This window comes from Phocoena phocoena, chromosome 15, assembly GCF_963924675.1.
Source record: "Phocoena phocoena chromosome 15, mPhoPho1.1, whole genome shotgun sequence".
Lineage (NCBI taxonomy): Eukaryota > Metazoa > Chordata > Mammalia > Artiodactyla > Phocoenidae > Phocoena > Phocoena phocoena.
Genome location: NC_089233.1, coordinates 9,240,935 through 9,264,032, shown reverse-complemented (window position 1 = coordinate 9,264,032; position 23,098 = coordinate 9,240,935). Strand labels below are relative to the sequence as shown.

Sequence of the window (23,098 nt, the reverse complement as noted above, 5' to 3'; positions counted from 1 at the left end):
GCTGGCAGAAGAGAAAGTCAGAGAGATGGCAGCAGGAGGAGGACTCAGCCTGATGTTGTTGTCCTTGAAGATGGAGGAAGGAGCCATGAACCAAGGAAAGTGGGCAGCTCCTAGAAGCTGGAAAAGGAAAGGAAACATTTTCTGCTAGAGCCTCTAGGAAGGAATGAACCTTGAACTTGGCCCAGTGAGATCCCTATCAGACTTCTAATCTACAAAATAACACACTTGTGCTGTTTAAGCCACTAAGTTAGTTGTGATTTGTCACAGCAGTAACAGAGAATACAACGATGTGTTACATAAAATATCGAAGTGCAGAATAATGCACAGTGTGCTGCAGCCAGTCGTGTGAATATGTACTTCTGCACATATGCTTGTAAACAAGACGAGTGGGTCTCGACATTGGCCGTACATTAGGGTGATCTGGAAAGCTTAAGAACAAATCCCAATGGCCAGGCTGCAGTCCTGTAAATCAGAACCTCTAGGAGCGGGGGGACGGGGTTAGAAGTACCCAAGCATTAATATCTTTTGAAGCTTCCCACGTGCAGCCAGGTTGAGGCCATTGGTATAGACTGTCTCATCTCTGGAAGGTTAAGCATTGGGGAACAGGGTGACTGTGGGACCAGGGAGGGAGAGACAGACAGACTTGCTTTATTTTTTTAATTTTGAACTTCACTGTATACCTTTTTTAAAAAAATTATTTATTTGGTTGCACTGGGTCTTAGTTGCGGCGGGCGGGCTCCTTAGTTGTGGTATTTGAGCTCTTAGTTGAGGCATGCATGTGGGATCTAGTTCCCTGACCAGGGATCGAACCCAGGCCCCCGCGATTGAGAGCACGGAGTCTTAACCACCACGCCACCAGGGAAGTCCCTTCACTGTACCCCTTAAAAAAAACTTTTTATCATGAAAAATGTCAGCATATACAAAAATAGAATAGTATAATGAACCCCCACGTTTCCATTACCCAGCTTCAACAATTACTAACATTTTGTACCCTTTTAATTTTCTAGCATGTGCATGTTATATATCAAGATAAATAAATAAAATGAAAATAAAATACATGTGCCAAAGCTGTACCACAGAGAAAACCTTGGGGACAGGGCCCAGGAGCCTGCATTTTTTTTGGCATGCGTGATCTTAGTTCCCAGACGAGGGAACGAACCCGCGCCCCCTGCAGTGGAAGCACAGAGTCTTAACCACTGGACTGCAAGGGAAGTCCCCGGAAGCCGCATTTTAACAGGCTTCTTGGGGGTCCTCATGCTTGAAGCAGCACTGGGCTCTCTCTGCCTCTGACTGGCCATCACTGGCTGTTTTCTTGTTTCTTTCTGGCACTTCTCATTAGCAAGGCATCAAGGACCCATGCCTGTGAATGTTTTGAGGGGGTTTTTGAACCGTTTCCATTTTTAGCCCATGTAACCTCTCTTTTAATGAATTCCAGTAGGTTCAATGTTGCTGCCTAAGGACACACAGGGAGCGCCCACAACCTCCTACAGGTCTCCTTGACTCATCAGGACTGTTGTGTGGGCCTTGGTGGCCTTACAAAGGAGCACAGCCTACAAAGTGGCTTTCAGAGGAAGAAGACCTGATCCAGGTCCTCTGTCTTCTCTCTCAGCCGGGCTCTAACACAACCCAAGAAGGAGAAAGGAGAGAACGTCAGCGTAGTTCAGGCTCTTAGTCTTCAAGGCTTTTCCTCAAACAGATTTTCATAGATACCAGTGCGGGAGATGAATACACAGGTTCTAGGCTAGAACCATGAGACTCAGCAGGTTCCTCAGACCCTGTCTTCACTGAAGCAGCCTTGGTGAGGAGCTCAGCTTTTTGGGAGGTAAAATAAAAGGAAAGGGGGCTTCCCTGGTGGCGCAGTGGTTGACAGTCTGCCTGCCGATGCAGGGGACGCGGGTTCGTGCCCCGGTCCGGGAAGATCCCACATGCCGTGGAGCGGCTGGGCCCGTGAGCCATGGCCGCTGGGCCTGCGCGTCCGGAGCCTGTGCTCCACAACGGGAGGAAAGGGCCGAGAGAGGTGAACGCAATGCTCTAGGGGGACCTAAGCAAGGGTGGGATTACATGCTTTTGGAATAATTGTGGAGGAGGTGAGTCTTAAAAGATGGGTATTTCAGAAGGAGGATGGCAACTGGGGAAGGAGAGGGGGTGGCATTCCTCAGGGGAGAAGCAGTGTGAGTAAGAGCACAGAGGTGATGTGCAGAATCTGTTCAGGGAACAGGGAACAGGTTTATTCAGCTGGAGCTACGAGTATGGCAGGAGCAATGGCACAGGAAGCCAAAAAGAGAATTTCTGCCTGCAAGGCACTTTGTGGTTTACAAAGCTTGTCCGGTTTCTACCTCACCAGGTCCTCGGTACAAGCCTATCAAGTACAGAGCCATTGTTATTGAAGTCATTTCACAGAAAACAAAACACAGAACAAAACTAGGATTCAGAGTGGTTAAGTGACCTACGCAAAGCCACGAGACAAGTTCATGGCTGAGCTGGGACTCCGACCCAGGGTTTCTGCCTCCTAGCATTCTTTTCCCTGTGACTGAGATCATATTTGGGACCCTGATTAACACTATGGTATGAGGTTGAACTTGGGCAATGTGGAGGCATGGAAAGGATTTTGGAAGAGGCCTGGTCATCAAAGGCGCACTGGCCCTGGACACACGTCCTGGTTGGGGGAGGATTGAGTGCTACCTAGGAGCTAAATCACTCTGACAAAGAAAGTGTGATGATTTCCAGGTAATGTGGATGGGGCAGAAAGGGAGTAAACAGCTGATGGCAGGCCCTAGAGAGAGCCTGTGGGGAGGTGTGGTGGTCATTCTCTCATTCATTCATTCGATAACACTCTATTAAGCACCTCATCTGTGCCAGGTGCTGTGCTAGGCATCGGGGATGTGCTGGTGAACTTGACGATGGGGTCCCTGCCGTCACAGGGCTGCCATTACAGGGGATAGCCAGATAATACAGAGCAAAGGAAAAGCCAAAGAACTTCTAATTGTGATTAAACTTATGATCTTCAGGGATATCTGAGGACGTCCACCCAGGTCATGTGGCCTTCAGGCTGGCTTCTCCTACCTGCCTGTGGTGGTTCAGGAGAGCGAGGCTTCCTTCCTCCTGCTTTAAGTGATCTGGGGAAGGCTTCATGGAAGAGGAAGCATCATGGCTGGGAATTCATTCATTCAACAGATACTTAATGATCACCCACTGAGTGCCAGGCTCTGTTCTAGGTGCTAGGGATAATCAGTGAACAAAACAAAAGGGACCATGTTGCTACCTTCATGGAGCTACTGAAAGGAGATAGACAGTAAACAAGAGAGAGGGTAAAATAGTATATCAGACGGTGCTGAATGCTCTGGAGAAAAATATATTGGGGGAGGGGGATACAGAGTGTGTGTGTGGGATTGCATACTGCAGTCTTAGGGTGGCCAAGAAAGGCTGAATTGAGAAGATAACATTTGAGTAAAGACCTGAAGGAGGTGAGGGAGTGAGCCATGTAAATACATGTATGCAGAATGGGTGATCCAGGTAGAGGGACCTACAGTGCAAAGAGTTTTACTGGCTGTTTTCAGATGAGCAAGGAGGCCAGCGTAGTTGGAGCAGAGACAGCAAAGTGTAGATTGCCGGTGGTGAGGTCAGAGAATTAATGGGAGGAGGTAGACAGTTGGGGCATTGCAGGTCTCTGTAGCTTTTACTTTGAATGCACTGCTTTGAATGCAAGTTGCCCAAGGTAGAGGTCTGGGCTGCTCATCTCAGCACCCAGCTCTGCATCTAGCACAGGGCTTTCACCTAGAAAATGTCAAGGTGAGATCTCTTTAAAGAGAAGTATGTCAACAGAGGGCATTTGTGCAGGCTTCGGGGAATAGTTGGCAGGTGCCCATTTTGACCAGTCTCTTACACAGAGAGAACTTCAGTGGGAGACAGGTGGGGAATGTAGGGCCAGGTGGACAAATGTGAGCGGGAAACAGGAGGATCACTGGGTCTTCAGGGGATGGCCCGAAGAACCTGGCGACTGGCAGGGTGGGCTGGAGGAGAGATGGGTGCAGGAGGCTAAAGCAGCTGGGAGGAGCAGGGGGCTGTGGAGTAGAGAAACTAGAGGCAAGAGACCTTGGGGTGGGAGTGGGGTGCTGGCCAGGACTTGGACAAGGGTGAGAGAGAAGTGAGACATAAATGTCTGGTGATGTGTGCCTAGACCAGGGGGCCCTATGAACAGAACTGGAGAATTCTAGAGAGCTGGCCTCTCTCACAACATTTAACATGCTCTGCCTCGAGTTTTATTTTCCTCTTGCTTTCCTTATCCTCGCCCAAAGGGCAGGGAGTGTGTCTTACTCATCTTTGCGTCACCCAGCGTCCACTGCTGCAGGGCATATAGCAAGGTGCTCAGATAGTTCTTTGGTTCAGTTATTTTGGATCAGTGGCTTTGAGAAACAGACATGCCACCTTTGATCCCGTTATTTCTAGAATCGTCCTTCCCTCCACATGCTAGTTCAGCTCTTCCACTCCTCAAATGCTTATCGAGCCATGATGTTGGTGGATTATGAAAGGGTGAACAGTTACAGAGGCTATGTCAAGTTCAGGGTTAGCTAGACATTTCTCTGGGCACACAGAAGGAAGTTCCTCTAGAGCTGAAAGAAGTAGCTGCTACCAAGCAGTGCAAACTGTCACTTACTTCCTTTATGTTTCCTGAAGCGGTTGCTCCAGGACCCTCTCTGCATACTGCAAGCATCAATAAATGCCTAGGGTGCTGTGGGAAGACTAGGGAGCTGCACTGAAGGTTGAACATTCACCCAAACACCTACTGAGCATCTACAGTGTCTGTGGACACAGGACTTAGAGCAATTGCACCTACTGTATTCTCAAAGTTCAACTTCAAGGTCATTTTTCCCCAGATGCCTCTAGACACCCCTCATCTAGATTAGGGTTGTCATAGCACCTTGTACAATACCTCTCTTAGCCTAGCGTTTATAAAATGGCATTTTATTTTAAAAATTTATTTATTTCTGGCTGCGTTGGGTCTTTGTTGCTGAGTGTGGGCTTTCTCTAGTTGCGGCGAGCAGGGGCTACTCTTTGTTGGGGTGCATGGGCTTCTCATTGTGGTAGCTTCTCCTGTTGCAGAGCACGGGCTTTAGGCGCGCAGGCTTCAGTAGTTGTGGCACGCTGGCTCAGTAGTTGTGGCGCACGGGCTTAGTTGCTCCAGGGCATGTGGGATCTTCCCGGACCAGGGCTGGAACCCGTGTCCCCTGCGTTGGCAGGCGGATTCTTAACCACTGCGCCACCAGGGAAGTCCCCTAAAATGACATTTTAAATGCCTGTTTTCTGGTCTGCATGTTCTACTAAACTGGAAGCTCATTGAAAGCAAAACCCCAGATTTTGTCCTCAGCGCTGAGCATGGAGTCTTGCACAAGGCAGGCATCATATAATCACCAATTGCTGAATTCAATGAGACAGTAATGTAGAGCAGGGGTCCCCAACCACAGGGCCATGGACCAGTACTGGTCCTCTGCCTGTTAGGAACTGTGTTGCACAGCAGGAGGTGAGTAGGGCGGGCGAGCGGGTGAAGCTTCATCTGCCGCTCCCCATCGCTCGCATTATCGCCTGAACCATCAACCCCCACCCCCGCCCCCGCCCCGGAAAAATTGTCTTCTATGAAACCAGTCCCTGGTGCCAAAAAGGTTGGGGACTGCTGATGTAGTGTCAAGGATGCACTAGGTGGCACCCAAGGATATCAGAGGAAGACCTGTCGTAGTTCAAACGGGATGTTGGAAGAGTAAGTGGTCATTAGGTGAAGAGACAGAATTCCAGGTGGGGAACAGATGTGTGCAAACGTTGGAAGGCATACTAAAGGTGTGAAATTCTCTGTAGTTGGAGCACAATGGTGTTATCTGGGGAGCCAGGGCCCCAGACAGGAGCGGCAGCAGGACAGGATGGTGCAGACCCTCAGTAACGTTAGGGTCAAGCCCATAAAATATAGGTTATGGCGGCAGCCCTGTCCAGAGGATTAAGATGCTCCCCTGGGAAAGAGCCTCCCACCACACGCTGCACACAGCACGTGCCACCAGCTCGCCCGCTTACCCTGGCCTGCTTGGAAGCTCACTGGACTCGGGGACGCCCCGGGTGGGACGACCAGGGCGGGGCACGTTGGGTGGGACGCCCGGGGTGGGGCACCTGAGACTGGGCGCGCAGGCGCGCTGATGCCTCGAGCCCCATGGGGAGGGCGGGTGCGCGCGCTTCCTCGCGCACGCGCGCACGGAGGGGGCGACGGCCGCGGTGACGCTGTTTGCGCCGGGCGGGCGGCGGCGCGTGAGGCGCGCGATTCCCGGTGCCTTGGGAGCAGTGCCCCGGCCCCCGCCGTTCCCACTGACGCCATGTCGGGCCGGTCTGTCCGGGCCGAGACCCGCAGCCGGGCCAAGGATGACATCAAGAAGGTGATGGCGGCCATCGAGAAAGTGCGGAAATGGTGAGGGGCCAGGGCCGAGGGTGCTGGAGGGGGACGCCGGCCCAGGCCCAGAGCGGCGGTGAACTGGCGTGTGGGGTGGGAGCCGACCGGCGGGCGCTTGGGGGAAGGGGGAGAGGAGAAGGCGGGAGGAGGGTGCCGCTCGCGTCGGCGTGAGGTCAGAGGGCGCGCCAGCCGCAACCAATCAGCGGGTCGCCCGGCCCGCGGGTCCGCCCACCTGCCCTAGGGCAGCGCGGCGCCCGGGGGAGCTGCGGGCGTTTGGCGGCGCTTGGTCAATGGGACCTGGTTCGCACGCCGGTACTCGCGCGGGCCTCGTTCCGGCGCCCGCCTGCCTCGGGAGCCTTTTGCGTTCTGAACTGTCCCGTATCATAGCTAACAATCTCTGAGAATTTCCCGTTGGCCAGACTGAGCGCTCTACGTATGAAGTCTAAGTTAGATGAGAGCTTCTCGGAAAACCTGCATGCCACGGGACCAAGTGGTTATTGGAATTAAAACCCTGTGTTTCGCCTAATATGGACCCACACGAGCGAGCTGGGTAGGCATTTTCTCTTGATGGCCTGGGAGCTGTTAGTAGAGGAGTCAGGCTCTACCCTTCGTTTGGAAACGGCTCCTGTAGCGTTCGTTGCAGGCGCCGGTTGACCGCCTATTTTGTACCAGAAACAGTGATGCGTTGTCACCTTCAATTTTCACAGCCAACTGTTTGCGCCAACTTCTTGAGTACTTTTCTCTAGCTGATTACTACTAATAATTTTAAAGTCCGGGTAGGTGTTAGCTCCCTCCAGGAAGCCTTCTCCAAGTTCTCCTGCCCTTCACTCTCCACTCCCTTTATTATTTTTTTTAAAATTAATTTATTTATTTTTGGCTGTGTTGGGTCTTCGTTGCTGCCTGGGTGCTTTTCTCTAGTTGCAGCGAGCGGGGGCTACTCTTCCTTGTGGTGCGTGGGCTTCTCATTGTGGTGGGTGGGCTTCTCATTGCGGTGGCTTCTCTTGTTGTGGCTCACGGGCTCTAGGCGCGCCGGCTTTAGTAGTTGTGGCCCACGGGCTCAGTTGCTCGTGGCATGTGGGATCTTCCCCCACCAGGGCTTGAACCATGTCCCCTGCATTGGCAGGCGGATTCTTAACCACTGCGCCACCAGGGAAGTCCCTCCACTCCCTTTAGGGTCATTACCTTGGACTTTATTTTCGTGTTTATTTGTCCATTTCTCTACAAGATCAAGTTCCTTAACTCTTTATCAATAAGGGCTTGATATATAGTTGGACTCATAAATACTAGTTAACTAATTAATGATTTTTCCCCTCCAAATCTCATCCTTCTAGGTTTTTTTGGGAAACCTAAAAATGGGCATACCTTTCTCTTCTGGCCATCTCTGTCCTCACCTGCAGCCTAGGGCAGATGAGCATATTCTCTCACCCAGAAAACTCTTGTACCAACTTCCCTATGATCTGCCTGCTTCAGGACTGGCTTATTCCCCAGTCCATTCATCACATTGTATTTTTCTCAAGGGTGAATCTTCTAGCACTCCTCTGCTTAGGAAATAATGCTTCATTGATCTCTTCTTGCTCTTAGGATAAAGACCAAAGATGATCCTTCTTGCCCCACCAGACTGGTTCAAACTGCCCTCTTTCCCAGGATGCTGGCCATCTTTCAGTTGGGGCCACACTTCTGTTTCTGCTACCTGGTGTCCTTCCTCTACCCTCTCCTCCCCCTTGCCTAGTTAACTCCTAGTTCTGCTCTCCAGTTGCTTCCTCAAGGACACCTTTCAAGATCCCCAGTCTAAATCAGGTCCCCTACTGGAACTTTCCACAATTGTATTAGGTCGAAGCATAAGATAGCGCCTGTATTTGCCTTTTTAACCAGCAGAAGCGGCAGTTTGATATGGTTAAACCTAGTGATTAGGTTTCTAACTGTGAGATGAGTTGTGTGATGTCTGTTTCCAGTTGGAATTTTGGGTCTGTGAGGGTCAGGACTGTGCATCTTGTTCCCTGTGTGCCCAAGACTTAGCATAGGGTCTTGAATATTAAATATTTTTGAGTAAATGAGGAATAAATGAGTGGCTTGTCCAGGAATTAATTCCAGTTGCCTAAGTCTTTAGTTCATTCTTCTTTCTGTTACATCACAGTCTCTACCTTTCTGTGATGTTACCATTTGCTGAATAGCATCACCAACAGCAGCAGTACCAGCAGTTACTATTTTTGCTTTTTTGTCCTCAAATTGGGATGCGAAACTTGCAGAAGTCATACTCCAGACTCCCCAACTCTGGCCGTTCATAATCTACACTCTTATTCAACAATGTCACTTGCCTTTCCCTCCCCAGGTATGTGCGGGGTGGGGAGAACAACTACTCATTTTTTAAGGCTCATCTCAAAAGTAACCTCTTGTAAAATGAAACCTTAAAGCAGTCTTTCCATGGCGGCTTGGCCTTCACCTCTTCCAGAAGCCAGTGTGAGGCTCAGGTCTGTTAGTTGGAAGCATCCTGTTCTGCTCCTGTGATTATTTTTAAATAGCATCGTGTTTCAATCCAGAGTTCCCCAGGAGTCATAGGAGTTCTGCCTTCCGTGGGATATCCTGATCTCACTCTTTCAGCCTTCTTCCTTGCCGCCTTCACGTGTTACAATGCTTTCTTTACTTATCTTTTCATTGCTATGAGTTCCCAAGAGAGGGACCCTATCTTACATATCCTTTATCTCCTATTGGGCCTTGTATATTAGGGCTCTATAAATATCAGTGGAATTGAATTAATTTTGGGGAAATAAAGTTTATGCCAGATAGATACCTGAGTTTGAAAATGTGCTGATACTCTATACTGCTGTAGGCTGTGAGGAACAAAAGGTTTTGGTACACTGTGCATGAGCAAAGGTGGCAAGTAGAGGGTTCAGAGCCAAAGGCATTTGATAGCAAAGTGTTTCTGGAAGGGATGATTTTGTCCTGAAAGGTAAGGTATGATTTGACGGAGAGGAAGTTTAGAAAGCACTTAAGATTGAAGGAATGATCTACTGAGAAGTGGGAAAGCACAGTTATGATCCGAAAATCTATTTTATTGTTTATCAGTTCTAAGAAGTGTCTTTGTTTTAGGGAGAAAAAGTGGGTGACTGTGGGTGACACGTCCCTTAGGATATTTAAGTGGGTTCCCGTGACAGACAACAAGGAGGTAAGTGTGGAAGAAAATCGAAACAACAAAAAGGTAACGTCTTCTTTCTTTCTTTGATTGCCTCTTAATTATAATGGAATGTATTTTCCCAGAATTTAGTTGAAAATACTTCAAGGCATCCTCTGTCATTGGTCCACGCAAAGCCTCTTATTTTATTATTACCCCCCCTTTATTCCCTTTCCTTAACCCATTCCTCTTTTCCAGGGCTTGACAAACTACAGCCCAGGCCTGCTCCCTGTGATTCAATATAGTTTTATTTGAACACACCTATGCCTGTTTGTTTCCTTATTTGTGGCTGCTTTTGAGTTGTAATGGCAGAGCTGAGTAATTGCCATAACACCTAATGGCCTGCAAAGCCCAAGATATTTATTATCTGGCCCTGTAAGAAAAAGTTTGTGGACTCCTGCTGCCCACTGTAGTTTATTACATCATGTGTTTAATATGTATATATGCCTTTCTAATTCCTCTTCCATGGGTTTATTTGGACACCTGTATATTCTTTTTTTTTAAATTTTTGTCTGCATTGGGTCTTCGTTGCTGCGCACGGGCTTTCTCTAGTTGCGGTGAGCAGGGGCTACTCTTCGTTGTGGTGCGCGGGCTTCTCACTGCGGTGGCTTCTCCTGTTGTGGAGCACGGGCTCTAGGCGCGCAGGCTTCAGTAGTTGTGGTGTGCGGGCTCTAGGGTGAGCGGGCTTTAGTAGCTGTGGTGCGCGGGTTCAGCGGCCGTGGCTCACGGGCTCCAGAGCGCAGGCCCAGTAGTTGTGGCACACGGGCCCATTTACTCCGTGGCATGTGGGATCTTCCCAGACCAGGGATGGAACCCGTGTCGCCTGCATTGGCAGGCGTATTCTTAACCACTGTGCCACCAGGGAAGTTCTGGACACCTGTATATTCTTGAAAAATACATAGTGTTTCATATTTGTATTTTTAAAAAATTTGCATCTATATATAGCATTGTGCTATAAACCTCTATTCTGTTTTTGAGAACTCTGCATGTTTCTGTAATTGTAAATAAAATTATTATCATTACTCTTGCATTGTATTCTCTTATGTGCAGTGACCACATTTATCTATACATTCCCTGAGTGATAAACATCCAGATTTCTCCAACTCTTTTTTTCCTGATTGTTTTGAAAAGATCTGAAATACAAAACACGTACAGAGGGGCTTCCCTGGTGGCGCGGTGGTTGAGAATCCGCCTGCCGATGCACGGGACGCAGGTTCGTGCCCCGGTCCAGGAGGATCCCGCGTGCCGCGGAGCGGCTGGGCCCGTGAGCCATGGCCGCTGGGCCTGCACGTCCGGAGCCTGTGCTCCGCAACGGGAGAGGCCGCAACAGTGAGAGGCCCGCGTACCGCAAAAAAAACAAACAAAAAACAAACAAAAAAATAAAACACGTACAGAAAAGTATCTAAAACATATTTAGTATATAGTGAAAAAATATAAAGCTAATACCCTTGTAAAAACCACCTAGGTCAAAAAATAGACATTGCCAGCTCCCCCAGAAGGCTCTGTAACTCTTCCCAGCATCCCCCTCCCTCCCCTCTAGAGGAGATCACTTTCCTACTTTTGCTTTTACGATCACTTCTTTAGTCATTTGTAAACATTTTTTACTTTATATAAGCAGCATCATGAAGTATCTATTTTTGTATGTCTTGCTTTTTTTGCCTAGTGTTATGTTTGTAAAATCATCCATGTTGTATTTGGAGCTGTTTGTTCCTTTTCATTGCTGTATGGAGGTTTTTTTGTTTTTAATTTAATTTAATTTTTATTTTTGGCTGCATCGGGTCTTAGTTGCGGCATGCGGGATGTTTGTTGAGGCATGCAGGACCTTTCGTTGCGGCGTGCGGGCTTATCTCTAGTTGTGGCCCGTGGGTTTTCTCTTCTCTTGTTGTGGCATACGTGCTCTAGTTGAGGTGCGTGAGCTCAGTAGTTGTGGCATGCGGGCTTAGTTGCCCCGTGGTATGTGGGATCTTAGTTCCCTGACCAGGGATGGAATCCATGTCCCCTGCATTGTAAGGCAGATTCTTTGCCACTGGACCACCAGGGAAGTCCCTGTATGGAGTTTTATTATAGGACTGTACCATAATTTATCTTTCTGATTCTCCTGTAGATGAATATTTGGGTTGTTCCCCATTTGGGATAATAGGAACAATGTTCCTGTGACATTCTTATTCAGTATATGGGTCAACACGTGCATGGGTTTTCCTAGGATATATTCCTAGGAGTAGAATAGCTAAGTCTTAGGATATGTGTATTTTGACCTACACTAGCGAATACCAAGCTAGTTTCCAAAGTGATTGTACCAGTATATATTCTTTTTTTTTTTTTTGCGTTACGTGGGCCTCTCACTGTTGTGGCCTCTCCCGTTGCGGAGCACAGGCTCCAGACGCACAGGCTCAGCAGCCATGGCTCACGGGCCCAGCCGCTCCGCGGCACGTGGGATCTTCCCAGACTGGGGCACGAACCCGTGTCCCCTGCATCGGCAGGCGGACTCTCAACCGCTGCGCCACCAGGGAAGCCCGGCAGGTAGATTCTTAACCACTGCGTCACCAGGGAAGTCCCACCTTTTTTTTTTTTTTTTTTTAATAATTTATATTTAAGAGAGTAATGGTTCTCTATTCATTTTACTTTATTTCTATTGTAAAATACACATATCATAAAATTTACCATCTTAACCGTTTTTTAAGTGTACAGTTCAGTAGTGTTGAATACATTCACTTTGTTGTGTAATCCATCTCCAGAACTCTTCATCATTCAGAGGTAAACTCTATATGCATTAAACAATTGCCCATTTTCCTCTGCTTCATATTTGACCTTGTATCCAAGTTTGAGCTCCAGCCATCATTCAACACATTCAAGTTCAAGGCAGCAAGAGAGTGGAAGAAGGATGGGCAAATGGTATTTTCATGAATTTAAGGAGTTTCCTAGAAGTCTCCTCAGGACATGTATACTAACTATGTGTGTTCATAATAGCTGTGGCACATTTAGGGGCCGGAAAGGCCGTGAAAATGTCACCATCTAAACACTCTACTTATATGGACAAGGATTTCTGCCATGATACACTTTCTTTTCTCTCTTCACCTCATGATGACTAGACAAATTTTCTTCTGATTTGAAAGTTCCACATTTTATTTTTAATTTTTTTATTGGCTATCTCTAACCTAATAAGACTTATACTTACTATTTTTCTGTATCAGTATATAAAGCTTATCAAAATCTGTGTTTCCCTTCTGAGCCTGAACACATTTTTAACCACCCCTGGTCTCTACCCCCACTTTCATTCCTGCCCTCTCCTTAGTTTTCAGTGGAATTTCAGGTCAGATATTCTGTTCAGATATTTCTGTTTTTACAGACATTTCTTGTTTTAGTCATTGTTTAATTAGACAAAGTAAACATTACTAATTATTTACTAACCCTTTGTACCTATTTATTATTGCTTTCTCTTAGATTCATTTCTTTTCGTGCTGGAATACACCCTTCAAGAGTTTTGCCAAAGAGGGCTTGTGTGGAGAAAACTTTCTGAAAATATCTTTGTTTTACTTTCATGTTTAATTGATCATTTTACCTGTATATGAAATTCTAGGTTAAAAATTATTTTCTTTCAACATTTTGAAACTATTAATTGTCGTGCTTCTAGTTTTCTATTGAGAAATCTGATGTCAGTCTAATTCTTGATTTCTTTGTAGGTGATTCTTTTATATTCCTGGAAACTTTTAGAATTTCTTCTGTTTGACCTGGAACTTCTGTAAGAATATCCTGTAATGTGGACATCTAGCTTCATTTCTTAACTTTTAGTTTGTTTCATCTCTTTATTCTGTCCTCATATATTCTGACTTCTCAACCCAGTTGTTTTTTTTTTGCCTTTTTTAAAAAATTTTTTAAAAATTTATTTATGGCTGTGTTGGCTCTTCGTTTCTGTGCCAGGGCTTTCTCTTGTTGCAGCTAGTGGGGGCCACTCCTCATTGCGGTGCACGCGCCTCTCACTATCGCGGCCTCTCTTGTTGCGGAGCACAGGCTCCAGATGCGCAGGCTCAGTAATTGTGGCTCACGGGGCTAGTTGCTCTGCAGCATGTGGGATCTTCCCAGACCAGGGCTCGAACCCGTGTCCCCTGCATTGGCAGGCAGAGATTCTCAACCACTGCGCCACCAGGGAAGCCCCTCAACCCAGTTTTTGCTCATTAATCTTTTCTTCAGCTCTATTTCTGCTAATAAACTCGTTCACTTAATTGTTTTTTCTGTTTTTCCACGCTGTGCAGCTGGCTTGTGGGATCTTAATTCCCTTCCCAGGGATCAAACCTGGGCCTCAGGCAGCAGAAGTGCCGAGTCCTAACCACTGGATTGCCAGGGAATTCCCTCATTCACTTAATTTTTATTTTGAACGAGTTTATTATTTATACCAAATTTCCTTTGTTGTTGGTTGTTCAAAACAACTTTCCAGTGTCATCCTTATTTTTCTGAGGAGATTTGCTGTGTTTTATTTCAATTCTTCTGTCCCACTTGTCTGCTTCTTCTGGTATAGCTTGTTCTGTTTATTGTCTTTCACGGTGCTTGTTTTCCTCCAGTGTCTGGTTAGTTTTTTCTGTGCACTCATCTTTTATTCCTTTTGACTCTGAGCTGCATTGGCTAGAAATGTGTAACCGAGGCTTTGTGTTCCCTCCTCTAAATGGATTTAGGGGATGGGATTAGCCTCAGGGTTCAGCCTTTCCCTTTTCCCCTCTCATCTTCCCCTGCCTCGCAGGGAACTCCCTACTACCAGTCTTCCACTTGCTGCCTTTATCTGGGAGCAGCCGTCCTTGTCCAGCCCAAGGACCTGGTGGGTGAAAGTTAGGGGGGGCTCTGGAGTCACCCTTTGTTTTTCATCTAACCCTGGCTCTGGTGATGCCAACACCCATAAGGGCCAAAGGTCAGGCCGCTAGATCTCTTGGGTAGTGTGTACATGTGGGGGAAGGACACTGCCAGCAACCCCCTCCCCATTTCTCACATATAAGACCCTGGCCCTTTCCTATTTCAAGTTCTCCTGCCCAGGACTCAGTTCCTTTTGTCTCTCCGAAGGGCTTCTTACAGTGTGTGTGTTGGTTTCTGAGCTGGGCCCTGAGGTCCATCGGTTTATCTACCTTCCAGTGGTCCATGATAGTGTGCCATCTTCTAAGGTACTAGCATAGACCAGTTAGGTTAGGAAAAATAGAAAATGACCAAATTGGTAAAGAAAAAAATGTGAAGGACATAAGGGAGTGGGGCACTGCTGATGGGAGAGTAAATTGGGACAAACTTTCTACAGGTGAAGTTGATCATATATGTATACTTAAAAGCTTAATTAACCAGATGGTTGGAATCCTTTCACAGTGTATATGTATATCAAATTAACCCAGGGTACTCTTTAAATATCTTACAATTTTATTTGTCAGTTATACCTCAGTAAAGCTGAGGGGGAAAAAGCTTTCAGAATATTTATGCCTTTGATCTAGAAGTTTTATCTCTAGAAATTTATCCTCAGGACATAATCATGATGTGTACAAGGTACATCTGTAGTGTTGAGCATCCCAATATTATTGTTCGTGGTATTTAAAAATTGCAAAAGCAAAATGAAGATCTTATAGTAGGGAATTCATTAAGTTATCGTGCACCTGTATACTGTAAAGCTCTGTAACCATTATAAAAGATGGTATAGAAGATTATTCAATGGCAGAGAAAAAATATTTTTTTTTTTAGGAAGTTGCATATTTTATTATTAAACTGCTTCTTATTTTCCTGCAAGGCTGTTGCTTTACTGTATAGAAGTAGCACCAGCAAACACAGTATATTTTGCAGAATTAAGAGAGTAACGTTCTTCACTGGACACTGTACAGCTCACAAACTTTCCTCCACTGCCATTTGTTTCCAGTGGCAATTTCATTGAGTCTTTTGACCTAAATCCAGGGATGGCTGGAAGCAAGTTACTATATACATATTATATATATATATAGAGAGAGAGAGAGAGGGAGAGGGAGAGAGAGAGAGAGAGAGAGTTAAGATAACAATGTTATCCTTGAATTACATAATTTTTATAACTAGTTTTACCACAGATAATTTCAGGAATTCTGAATATTATAACTGGGGACTAGCCTAAAAATCATAGGGTGTTGTGAAAAAGATGCAGAGTGTTTATCAGAAATCATGAGGAAGTTAAGGGGTATTTTCTTCAGGCAACATTGTTGAAAGTCGTTTCTTTTGCTAAAAGATGCCTTTTTTTTTTTTTTTTTTTGCGGTACGCCGGCCGCTCACTGCTGTGGCCTCTCCTGTTGGGGAGCACAGGCTGCAGACGCGCAGGCTCAACAGCCATGGCTCACGGGCCCAGCCGCTCTGCGGCATGTGGGATCTTCCGGACCGGGGCACGAACCCGTGCCCCTGCATTGGCAGGCGGACTCTCAACCACTGTGCCACCAGGGAAGCCCTAAAAGTTGCTTTTAAAAAATCTATCCACCACTAATTTAAGACAGCTATGCTAGATTAAGTTGTTTCAAACTAGTTTATTTAGGGGTTCCATTTTCACTCCTCAATAGATTTTATGTATTTCTCATATGCTTCCTCACTCATTAGTTAATCTAGTTCTGAAGGCTTACTGAGTGTCATCTTGATCAGCCAACCATCTTCATAACAAGATTCGTTGACAAGTCCTGGATTTTCTGCTAGAGCTTCATTCTTTTCTGTTACGTCTCCTGATAGAGGAGAGTGGAGTTCACTCGCAGCTTTCACACTTTCCAAAGCACCAAATTCTTCGTTTGTTCAATTTTGTTCCAACTTCAGGCAGACTACAGTAAACAACATCTCCTAAAGCTTCCTGTGCAAAATTGCTGATTCCCACTGTTCCAACATCATTTTCTGTTGTTACCCATTCATGTTTGTCTGTGAATTTACAACCCGACAGCAGAGCGGGTCCGGTGAGCAGCGCCCGGTCGGTGCCCGCCTGCAGTCCCCGGGGCCGCAGTGGGCAGGGCGTGTTGGGCACAGAGGCGGCGCGCAGGCTGTAGACCATGGCCCACACGCTCCGCACCACTCACAGCGCCATGTTCGCAGAGAAAAATGTTTTTAATATGGTGAATGGGGGAGGGGGAGCAAGTTAGAATGCTGAATCATGGGCCATTTTCATACAGATGTATGTTGTATCGGTTGTCTCGGGCTGTACAGGTGATTTTCATTTCTTTTTCTGTATTTTCAGAATTTCTTATAGTGAATGAATATTTTATGTGAGCCCAGAATCATTAAAATAAAGATAAATGAGAGATCAGAAAAAAATAATGATAAAGCCAAGTGTTGGCATGGGTGCCGTGATGCTCATACTCAAATATATTGCCAACCTCCTTGTAGAGAGTGGTGAGTGAGCCACAGTATATACTAAGAAAAATACGTTTAGTTTATACTTTTTGATCTAGAAGGAATTTTTTTTGTGAATTTAGTCACATAATCCAGGAAAAAGTGAAAGTTGAGCATTGTGGGTTTATTCCTACTAGCAATAAACAAAAACAATCCTAAATCAGGTAAAGCTAAATGTCCACTGGTTGAGTAGTGATTAAGTGATTATGATATCTGGAATATTGTGCAGCTAGTAAAAATCATGTTTATGTAGCCTCTGCAGTAAAATGGTAAAGTGTAATTACATCAAAATTATGTCTGTATATGAAAAAATGAAGGGAAGGGCTGCATGTATGTGTACAGTTGATTTATTGCCGAGCTAGTATTGAGAGTATTAAGAAACACTAAGTTGTATTACTAGTACGATGCACGTACAATAAATAGGCAAGTATAAAAAGTACGAATTAGTAAATTTGAGATTATTCAGGTTTGAACTTTTGGCTCTTGGGATGCTCTCATTTGCAAATGCTTGGATTGATGATTTCCTGTCCTGTGGATTATTTCCTTGTTTGTTGCAAGCTAGTGCTTACCTTCCCACTGTGGTTCCCCCACATGTGTAACCTGCATCCTGCTTGAAGGCAAAGGTGGACACGGGAGATCATTTTGAGTGGATGTGGTGGATTGGTGAGGAATAGAGCTAGCAGGGGCCCCTTGTCCTGTCACTGTTTGCATTACATATAAAGTGACTCCTTCCTTTGTCCAGTCAGAGGTCCTTTCTTCTTTCACTTTTTTTTTCTTCCCTACTGTGCTACTAAAACAGGGATCTTTCTCAAATGGGTATTATGTGTTTCTCACCCATGCATGTAGGGAAGGACTGGATAGAGCATTCTCATCAGGGCAGAAAGCAGAAGAGTCCTACAGGGAGCTCTAGTGGAAGACATGTATCTGCCTCTCACTTGCGATTCATGATATTAGCACTGGAAGGGTCCATTTTACTGACAGAGACACTGAGGCCCGGGGACACCTTGTCCAGGATCCTGTTATTCCTCGGGTCCTGGATTCTGAAACCGCTGTTGTTCCTCCTGTTCCTAATCCAGACCTCTCTGGTGTCTCAGCACCTTCTCTCTCTCTGTGAGTCTTCTGCTTGGCTCTGTCATATTCCTCTTTTTTTCCTTTTCTAGAAAGAAAAGTCAAAATCGAACAGTTCAGCAGCCCGGGAACCTAATGGCTTTCCCTCTGATGCCTCAGCCAATTCCTCTCTCCTTCTTGAATTCCAGGGTGAGTTGCATCCATATGTCTTCCTTGCAGGAAAATGAAAATTTAGATGACCCATTAATAATCAGAAGAATAGTCTGTGTGTCATTTCAGTGCCTACTGTTTTGCTGGTATCTTCCTGGGCACTTTATGGAAGCCTTTTCATTTAAACCTCACAATAACCCTGCAAGAGAGACCACAGTCTCCTCACTTTCCAATTACGGAAACTGAGGCTCAGAGAGGTGAGGTTACATATCTAAAGTCACATCACTTGTAGGTGGCAGACCCCATGGTGGGTCCCGGTTTTCTGGATCAGAAGCTCTTTTCTTTAGACTGTGTATTTGATGAGACTGCCTCAGAGGAGACCCCCCCCCCCCCACCCATGCCGGGGCATCTACCCATCCACCCTTAGCCCAAGCTCTGCCTCCTAAACCAGTCTTCGGTAGACGTCCTGCCTGAGTCAGCACTACATTCATAACGTTACCTTTTATCCCTGTGTGGCCGCTACTGTTTACGAAGCACTTTCACTTCAGTTTCTCATTGTTATCTTTACATTAGCCTGTGATATAAACCAGGCAGTTATCGTCATCCCTATTTCAGAAAACTGATGCTTGGAGAAGAAAAGTATTTGCCTAAGCAGAAGAGTGACAGAGCTTTATTCTTTTTTGTGATAAAATGCTACTTCCATTTTAGTATAGAAGGTGGTGGTCATTGTAGGATAAAGACTAGAAAGGGCTTACAGTTTTCTCTTCGGAACTAGACTGGGAGTGACCAGGTATCCCCTCCTCACTTCTCCCCCAACCCCTGCAAGGTCAGTGTGGTACAGGAAGAGGATACAAGGGAAATGTTCTCTAGCTGTGTGAGATGTTCCATCATAAAGCTCTGGGAGACAATGGGAGGCTCCATTTCCTCAGTCTGGGCACTATCTTATCCTTTTTGTTCATTGAACGTTTAATTGAACTCCTACTGTGTGCCAGGTACTGTGTACTGCACTGGAGATTCAAGGACCAGTAAGCCACAGAGCCTGCCTGCACAGAGTGTAATGGAGGGAGACTGGTGTGTAATATAGTAAATGCAGGTGTGCACAGGAAACAGCAGGAGCATAAAGGAGAGGGTGGTCATTTCCACCCAAGGGAGCCTGGGACACGAGGCTCTGTGGAGGAGGTGATGCCTGAGCTGAACGTTGGCATGTCTAGGGCCTTTGCAGGAAGACCGGAAGGAGCATGTCATAGCAGACACTGCTACTTGAAGCTGCTCTTAGGTTAGAGTCCAGTTTGGCAGGAGCCAGGGTACATGGGGAAGAACAGCAGGTGGTGAGCCTGGAGATCCGAAGGGAGTTTGTAGGTTGGGATAGGGCCATCTCGTGGGCAGTGGGGAGCCGACAAGGGTTTAGAAAGATCACTCTGGCAGTGGTATGAGGTCCAGTGGGGGTGCCTGAGACTGCAGGAAGGGCAGTTGGGTAGCTGTGGCTGGAGGCCAGGCGAGAGATCATGAGGGCTGAGCTGAGGCCACGGGAGAGGAAGGAATGGGCACAGGCCGAGTCAGGGCAGTGGGTGGGGCAGATTTGGTGACTGGCTGCTGGAGGTCAGGGAGAGGAAGGCCCTGCTGACTCTGTATTTTTAACTTAGGTGGTGACTTTAATCCTTCAGACAGCGCTTCCCAGGTGGGATCCCACGGTCCTTGAGGCGGTGAGATGGAGCCTAGGCAGGTGCAAGGGCCCGAGCTGACCACCTCCAGACGCTATCACCCTCCTTCAGACAGCCGAGAATAGCAGACAGACTCTCATTTTCTACACCTCTTGTATTGTGAGAAAGGTTGAGAGGCACAGATGTGTTCCTCCCTTCACTGGACAGTGGGAAAATACCAGGTCCCAGCTATAAGTGGTGGATAATAAAGAAGGGATTAATAAGCATATCTTGACCTTCCTGAAATATAAATGTTGTATAAACTTAAAGATTCTGGCTGCATCTTGTGGTGCTTAGAATATGTGTCATAAGATAGAACAGGCTTAAATTAATCAATTTAGACTCTTGTTGGTAAGTTGCAGTGCACAGAAGACCCGAGAATGTCTGCCTTTGGTTCAGGGGCTGTTTACAGCCGTGATCGTTGTGTGCCTGGCTGTGTCCACGCTGTCTGCAGAGACACCAGGCCCTTGGCTCTGTACTGAATTACTCTCAAAAGTGACCACCCTCAGCTGTTGCCTTTGTCATGTTTGGTTTTCAGATGAAAACAGCAACCAGAGTTCTGTGTCTGATGTCTATCAGCTCAAGGTGGACAGCAGCACCAACTCGAGCCCCAGCCCCCAGCAGAGCGAGTCCCTGAGCCCAGCGCACACCTCCGACTTCCGCACAGATGACTCCCAGCCCCCCACCCTGGGCCAGGAGATCCTTGAGGGTGAGTCTCTGTTGGCCCCAATGAGCGTCTTGGAGGGGCCTTGCTCTTGCTCTTGATGTTTCTCTTCTTTAGAGTCACAGGTTAGAGAAGTTGCCCCAGAGCTGGCAGCTTCAAGCCGTTTGTCAATTGTTTGAGGCTATTTTGGGAATGGTTTTATTTTCCCCTTTCACAGAATGAAGAAAGAAAACAGCAACACAACTGAGCGCCAGGCTCTCTGTAAGGAAGGCACTTTTCATATTTGATGCCTGGTATGATTCTCTCAAAAACCCCATGAAATGGCAGCTGTTACCTCCATTTTACAGATGAGGAAGTAGTCTTAGAAAAGTTCAATTGCTTGGCCATGATCACACAGCTAGTAACTTGTGGAACTGTGTGTCTCATTTCATTCCTTCTAACTTCGGAGCTCGTGCTCTTTGCACTAGACGCTGCGAATTTCTTCTTATAATGTATATTGACTCTGCGGCCTGTGTTGCCCCTTCACCAAGGCGTCTCCACATAGCTTGCAGGAGCACTCCCCCAGCTTGGGGCAGAGATCCCACAGGGGTCTCCTGCCTCGGGAGGCCCTGCAGCTACGCGACCTTGCTTTTGCAGAGCCCTCCCTGCCCGCCTCAGAAGTTGCTGATGAACCTCCCACCCTCACGAAGGAAGAACCAGTTCCATCAGAGACACAGGTAGGGAGGTGCTTTGGGTTTCCCAGTTTCTAAGAAAAAAGTGAGGGCTCTGTTAACGTGCACTGGCTCTATAGCACGGGATGCGCTGTGGTTGGGAAGGCAGCACGGACGCTGGGCTCCAGGTTATAAGGTAGGGGAAGAGGTTTGGTTATCTGTGAGACAGTGGGGGATGGACTTCCGGGTTGTAATTAGGGTAGAAGGGGAGGTCTGGTTCAGAAGGGTGGCCCTGTGATTCCATGCTCTGGCTGCTTCTAGATTGCTGAGGAAGAGGAAGACTCAGGCGCGCCTCCCCTGAAACGCTTCTGTGTGGACCAGCCCGCAGTGCCGCAGACAGCGTCAGAAAGCTAGCACCACCCTGGCACCCTTCGCCTCCTGGCCCCAGGCCTCTCTTGCATTCTGGTTCTGGCTGTGCTGTGCTGTGCTGCTGGGCTAAGGGCAAGCACTGGGCTCCAGAGCCTGCACATAGGAGCCTTCTGGGCTGGAAGGCTGACATAGGACTCGGGGTCGTAACGTCATCTTCCCGTCCCTGGCACCTGTGTCTGCTTGATCCTGAGAAGAGGAGCACTCCTGTCCTTTTTGCACCCCAAGTAGGCTGGAGCATCGGCCACTCCAGGGTTCATCTGTCACCTCCAGGTAGCAGTCTCTGCTCCGGAACCTATGGACTGAGCTGCTGGTGCTTCTACAAGAGGAAAGAGATATGGAAGGCATCCTCTAGAGAAGAGAGTGCCTAGGGCTTACTTGAATTGAATGGAGACTGTAGATTCATGGACTTTCGCATAGGGCTAGGGGCCCTGTAGGCTGCTGTTGGAGAATGCCTGAGTAGACTCCGGAGGCAAGGGAAGGGCTTCGCTCCATGAGAGGGTGGAAAAGTCCATATAGATTTCTTGCTATCCTGGCACTTCTGCCCATTCCTGAGGTTATCCTGCCTCTCATGGGCTCTCTGGCTGCTGACAGTCCTTTGTCCCCCACTGTAACCATCCCCTTCCCCCAACACATGCGCGCGCACGCGCACACACACACACACACACACACACGCACACGCACGTGCAGCTTTTGTTGTTTCCACCTGGACATTTCATTCCAGCATCCCCTGCCTCCCGCCACGGTCCCCAGCACTCCTGCCGCAAACTCTGCCCCAGCGAGAATTTGAGGTTCTGACAACAGCACCCATTCCCACAGTACTCCTTCAGCTCAGACTTTCTAGAAAGTTCCCTTTTGTTTGAAATCTGCATGTTTAATTGAACCTCGTGATTTTATTTTTTGTTTCAAAAAAGTTTAAGAAAATGGAAATGGGCAACAGTGAGTGAAGACATATTTTAGCACCGAATAGAATATTTTTAAAATTAAACTATTTGAAATATGTCTTGTTGGTAGCTGAGCGCTTCATTCTTGAAGGTTGTGGAGGGCAGGGGCTGGGGGGCGTGGTGGCTGAGTGCTAGCGAAGTCACTGTGGGCTGGGCCCTGCCAATTGTCTTCACTCCCACAGAGTGACATTCTGATGAAAATGATTTGGAGACTCCATTTGAAGTTGTCATGTACTTGGAATTATACTTCTGTCCCTGCCTATACCAAATGAAAACCTGTGTACACTGTACAGCTCCAGGTCCTTAGGAGGCTGACTTTTGTTCTTTAACTTTTGTTTTATTATGGTAAATACACAACCATAAAACGTACCATTTTTAACCACTTTAAAGTGCACAGTTCGGTGGCACTAAGTACATTCACAGCATTGCGCAGTCATCACCACTGTCTAGCTCCAAACATTTTCATCACTTCAAACGGAAACCCATACCCTTTAAGCCCTTTAAGCCCTCACTCCCCGTTTGCCCCTCCCCCGAAGGCCCTGGCTATCACAAGTCTGCT

At 47.1% G+C, this 23,098-nt stretch overlaps 1 protein-coding gene and 1 pseudogene across 2 annotated transcripts; one reads left to right on the top strand and one right to left on the bottom strand.

Annotated features, from left to right (window-relative positions):
* The first annotated feature begins 6,341 nt into the window (after nucleotides 1-6,341).
* Nucleotides 6,342-22,597, top strand: BCL7B (BAF chromatin remodeling complex subunit BCL7B). Of its 2 annotated transcripts, XM_065892237.1 has the most exons (6): nucleotides 6,342-6,442; nucleotides 9,512-9,587; nucleotides 18,098-18,194; nucleotides 20,394-20,564; nucleotides 21,156-21,235; nucleotides 21,491-22,597. In XM_065892237.1, exons 1-6 carry the CDS (start codon nucleotides 6,351-6,353, stop codon nucleotides 21,581-21,583), a joined length of 609 nt encoding a protein of 202 aa, XP_065748309.1. In that variant the 5' UTR covers nucleotides 6,342-6,350; the 3' UTR covers nucleotides 21,584-22,597. The 2 variants fall into 2 exon arrangements, with proteins under 2 accessions (XP_065748309.1, XP_065748310.1); XM_065892238.1 differs by lacking the exon at nucleotides 20,394-20,564 and having other exon boundaries at nucleotides 6,351-6,442; nucleotides 21,491-21,583.
* LOC136134590 (glycine cleavage system H protein, mitochondrial-like) lies at nucleotides 16,113-16,632 on the bottom strand (annotated as a pseudogene).
* Nucleotides 22,598-23,098: the final 501 nt, after the last annotated feature.

Coding starts and splice junctions, on each gene's coding strand:
- BCL7B (XM_065892237.1), top strand. CDS start 6,351: ATGTCGGGCCGGTCTGTCCGGGCCGAGACCCGCAGCCGGGCCAAGGAT. Junction 20,565..21,155: donor GGGCCAGGAGATCCTTGAGG/GTGAGTCTCTGT, acceptor TTGCTTTTGCAG/AGCCCTCCCTGCCCGCCTCA. Junction 21,236..21,490: donor CAGTTCCATCAGAGACACAG/GTAGGGAGGTGC, acceptor GGCTGCTTCTAG/ATTGCTGAGGAAGAGGAAGA.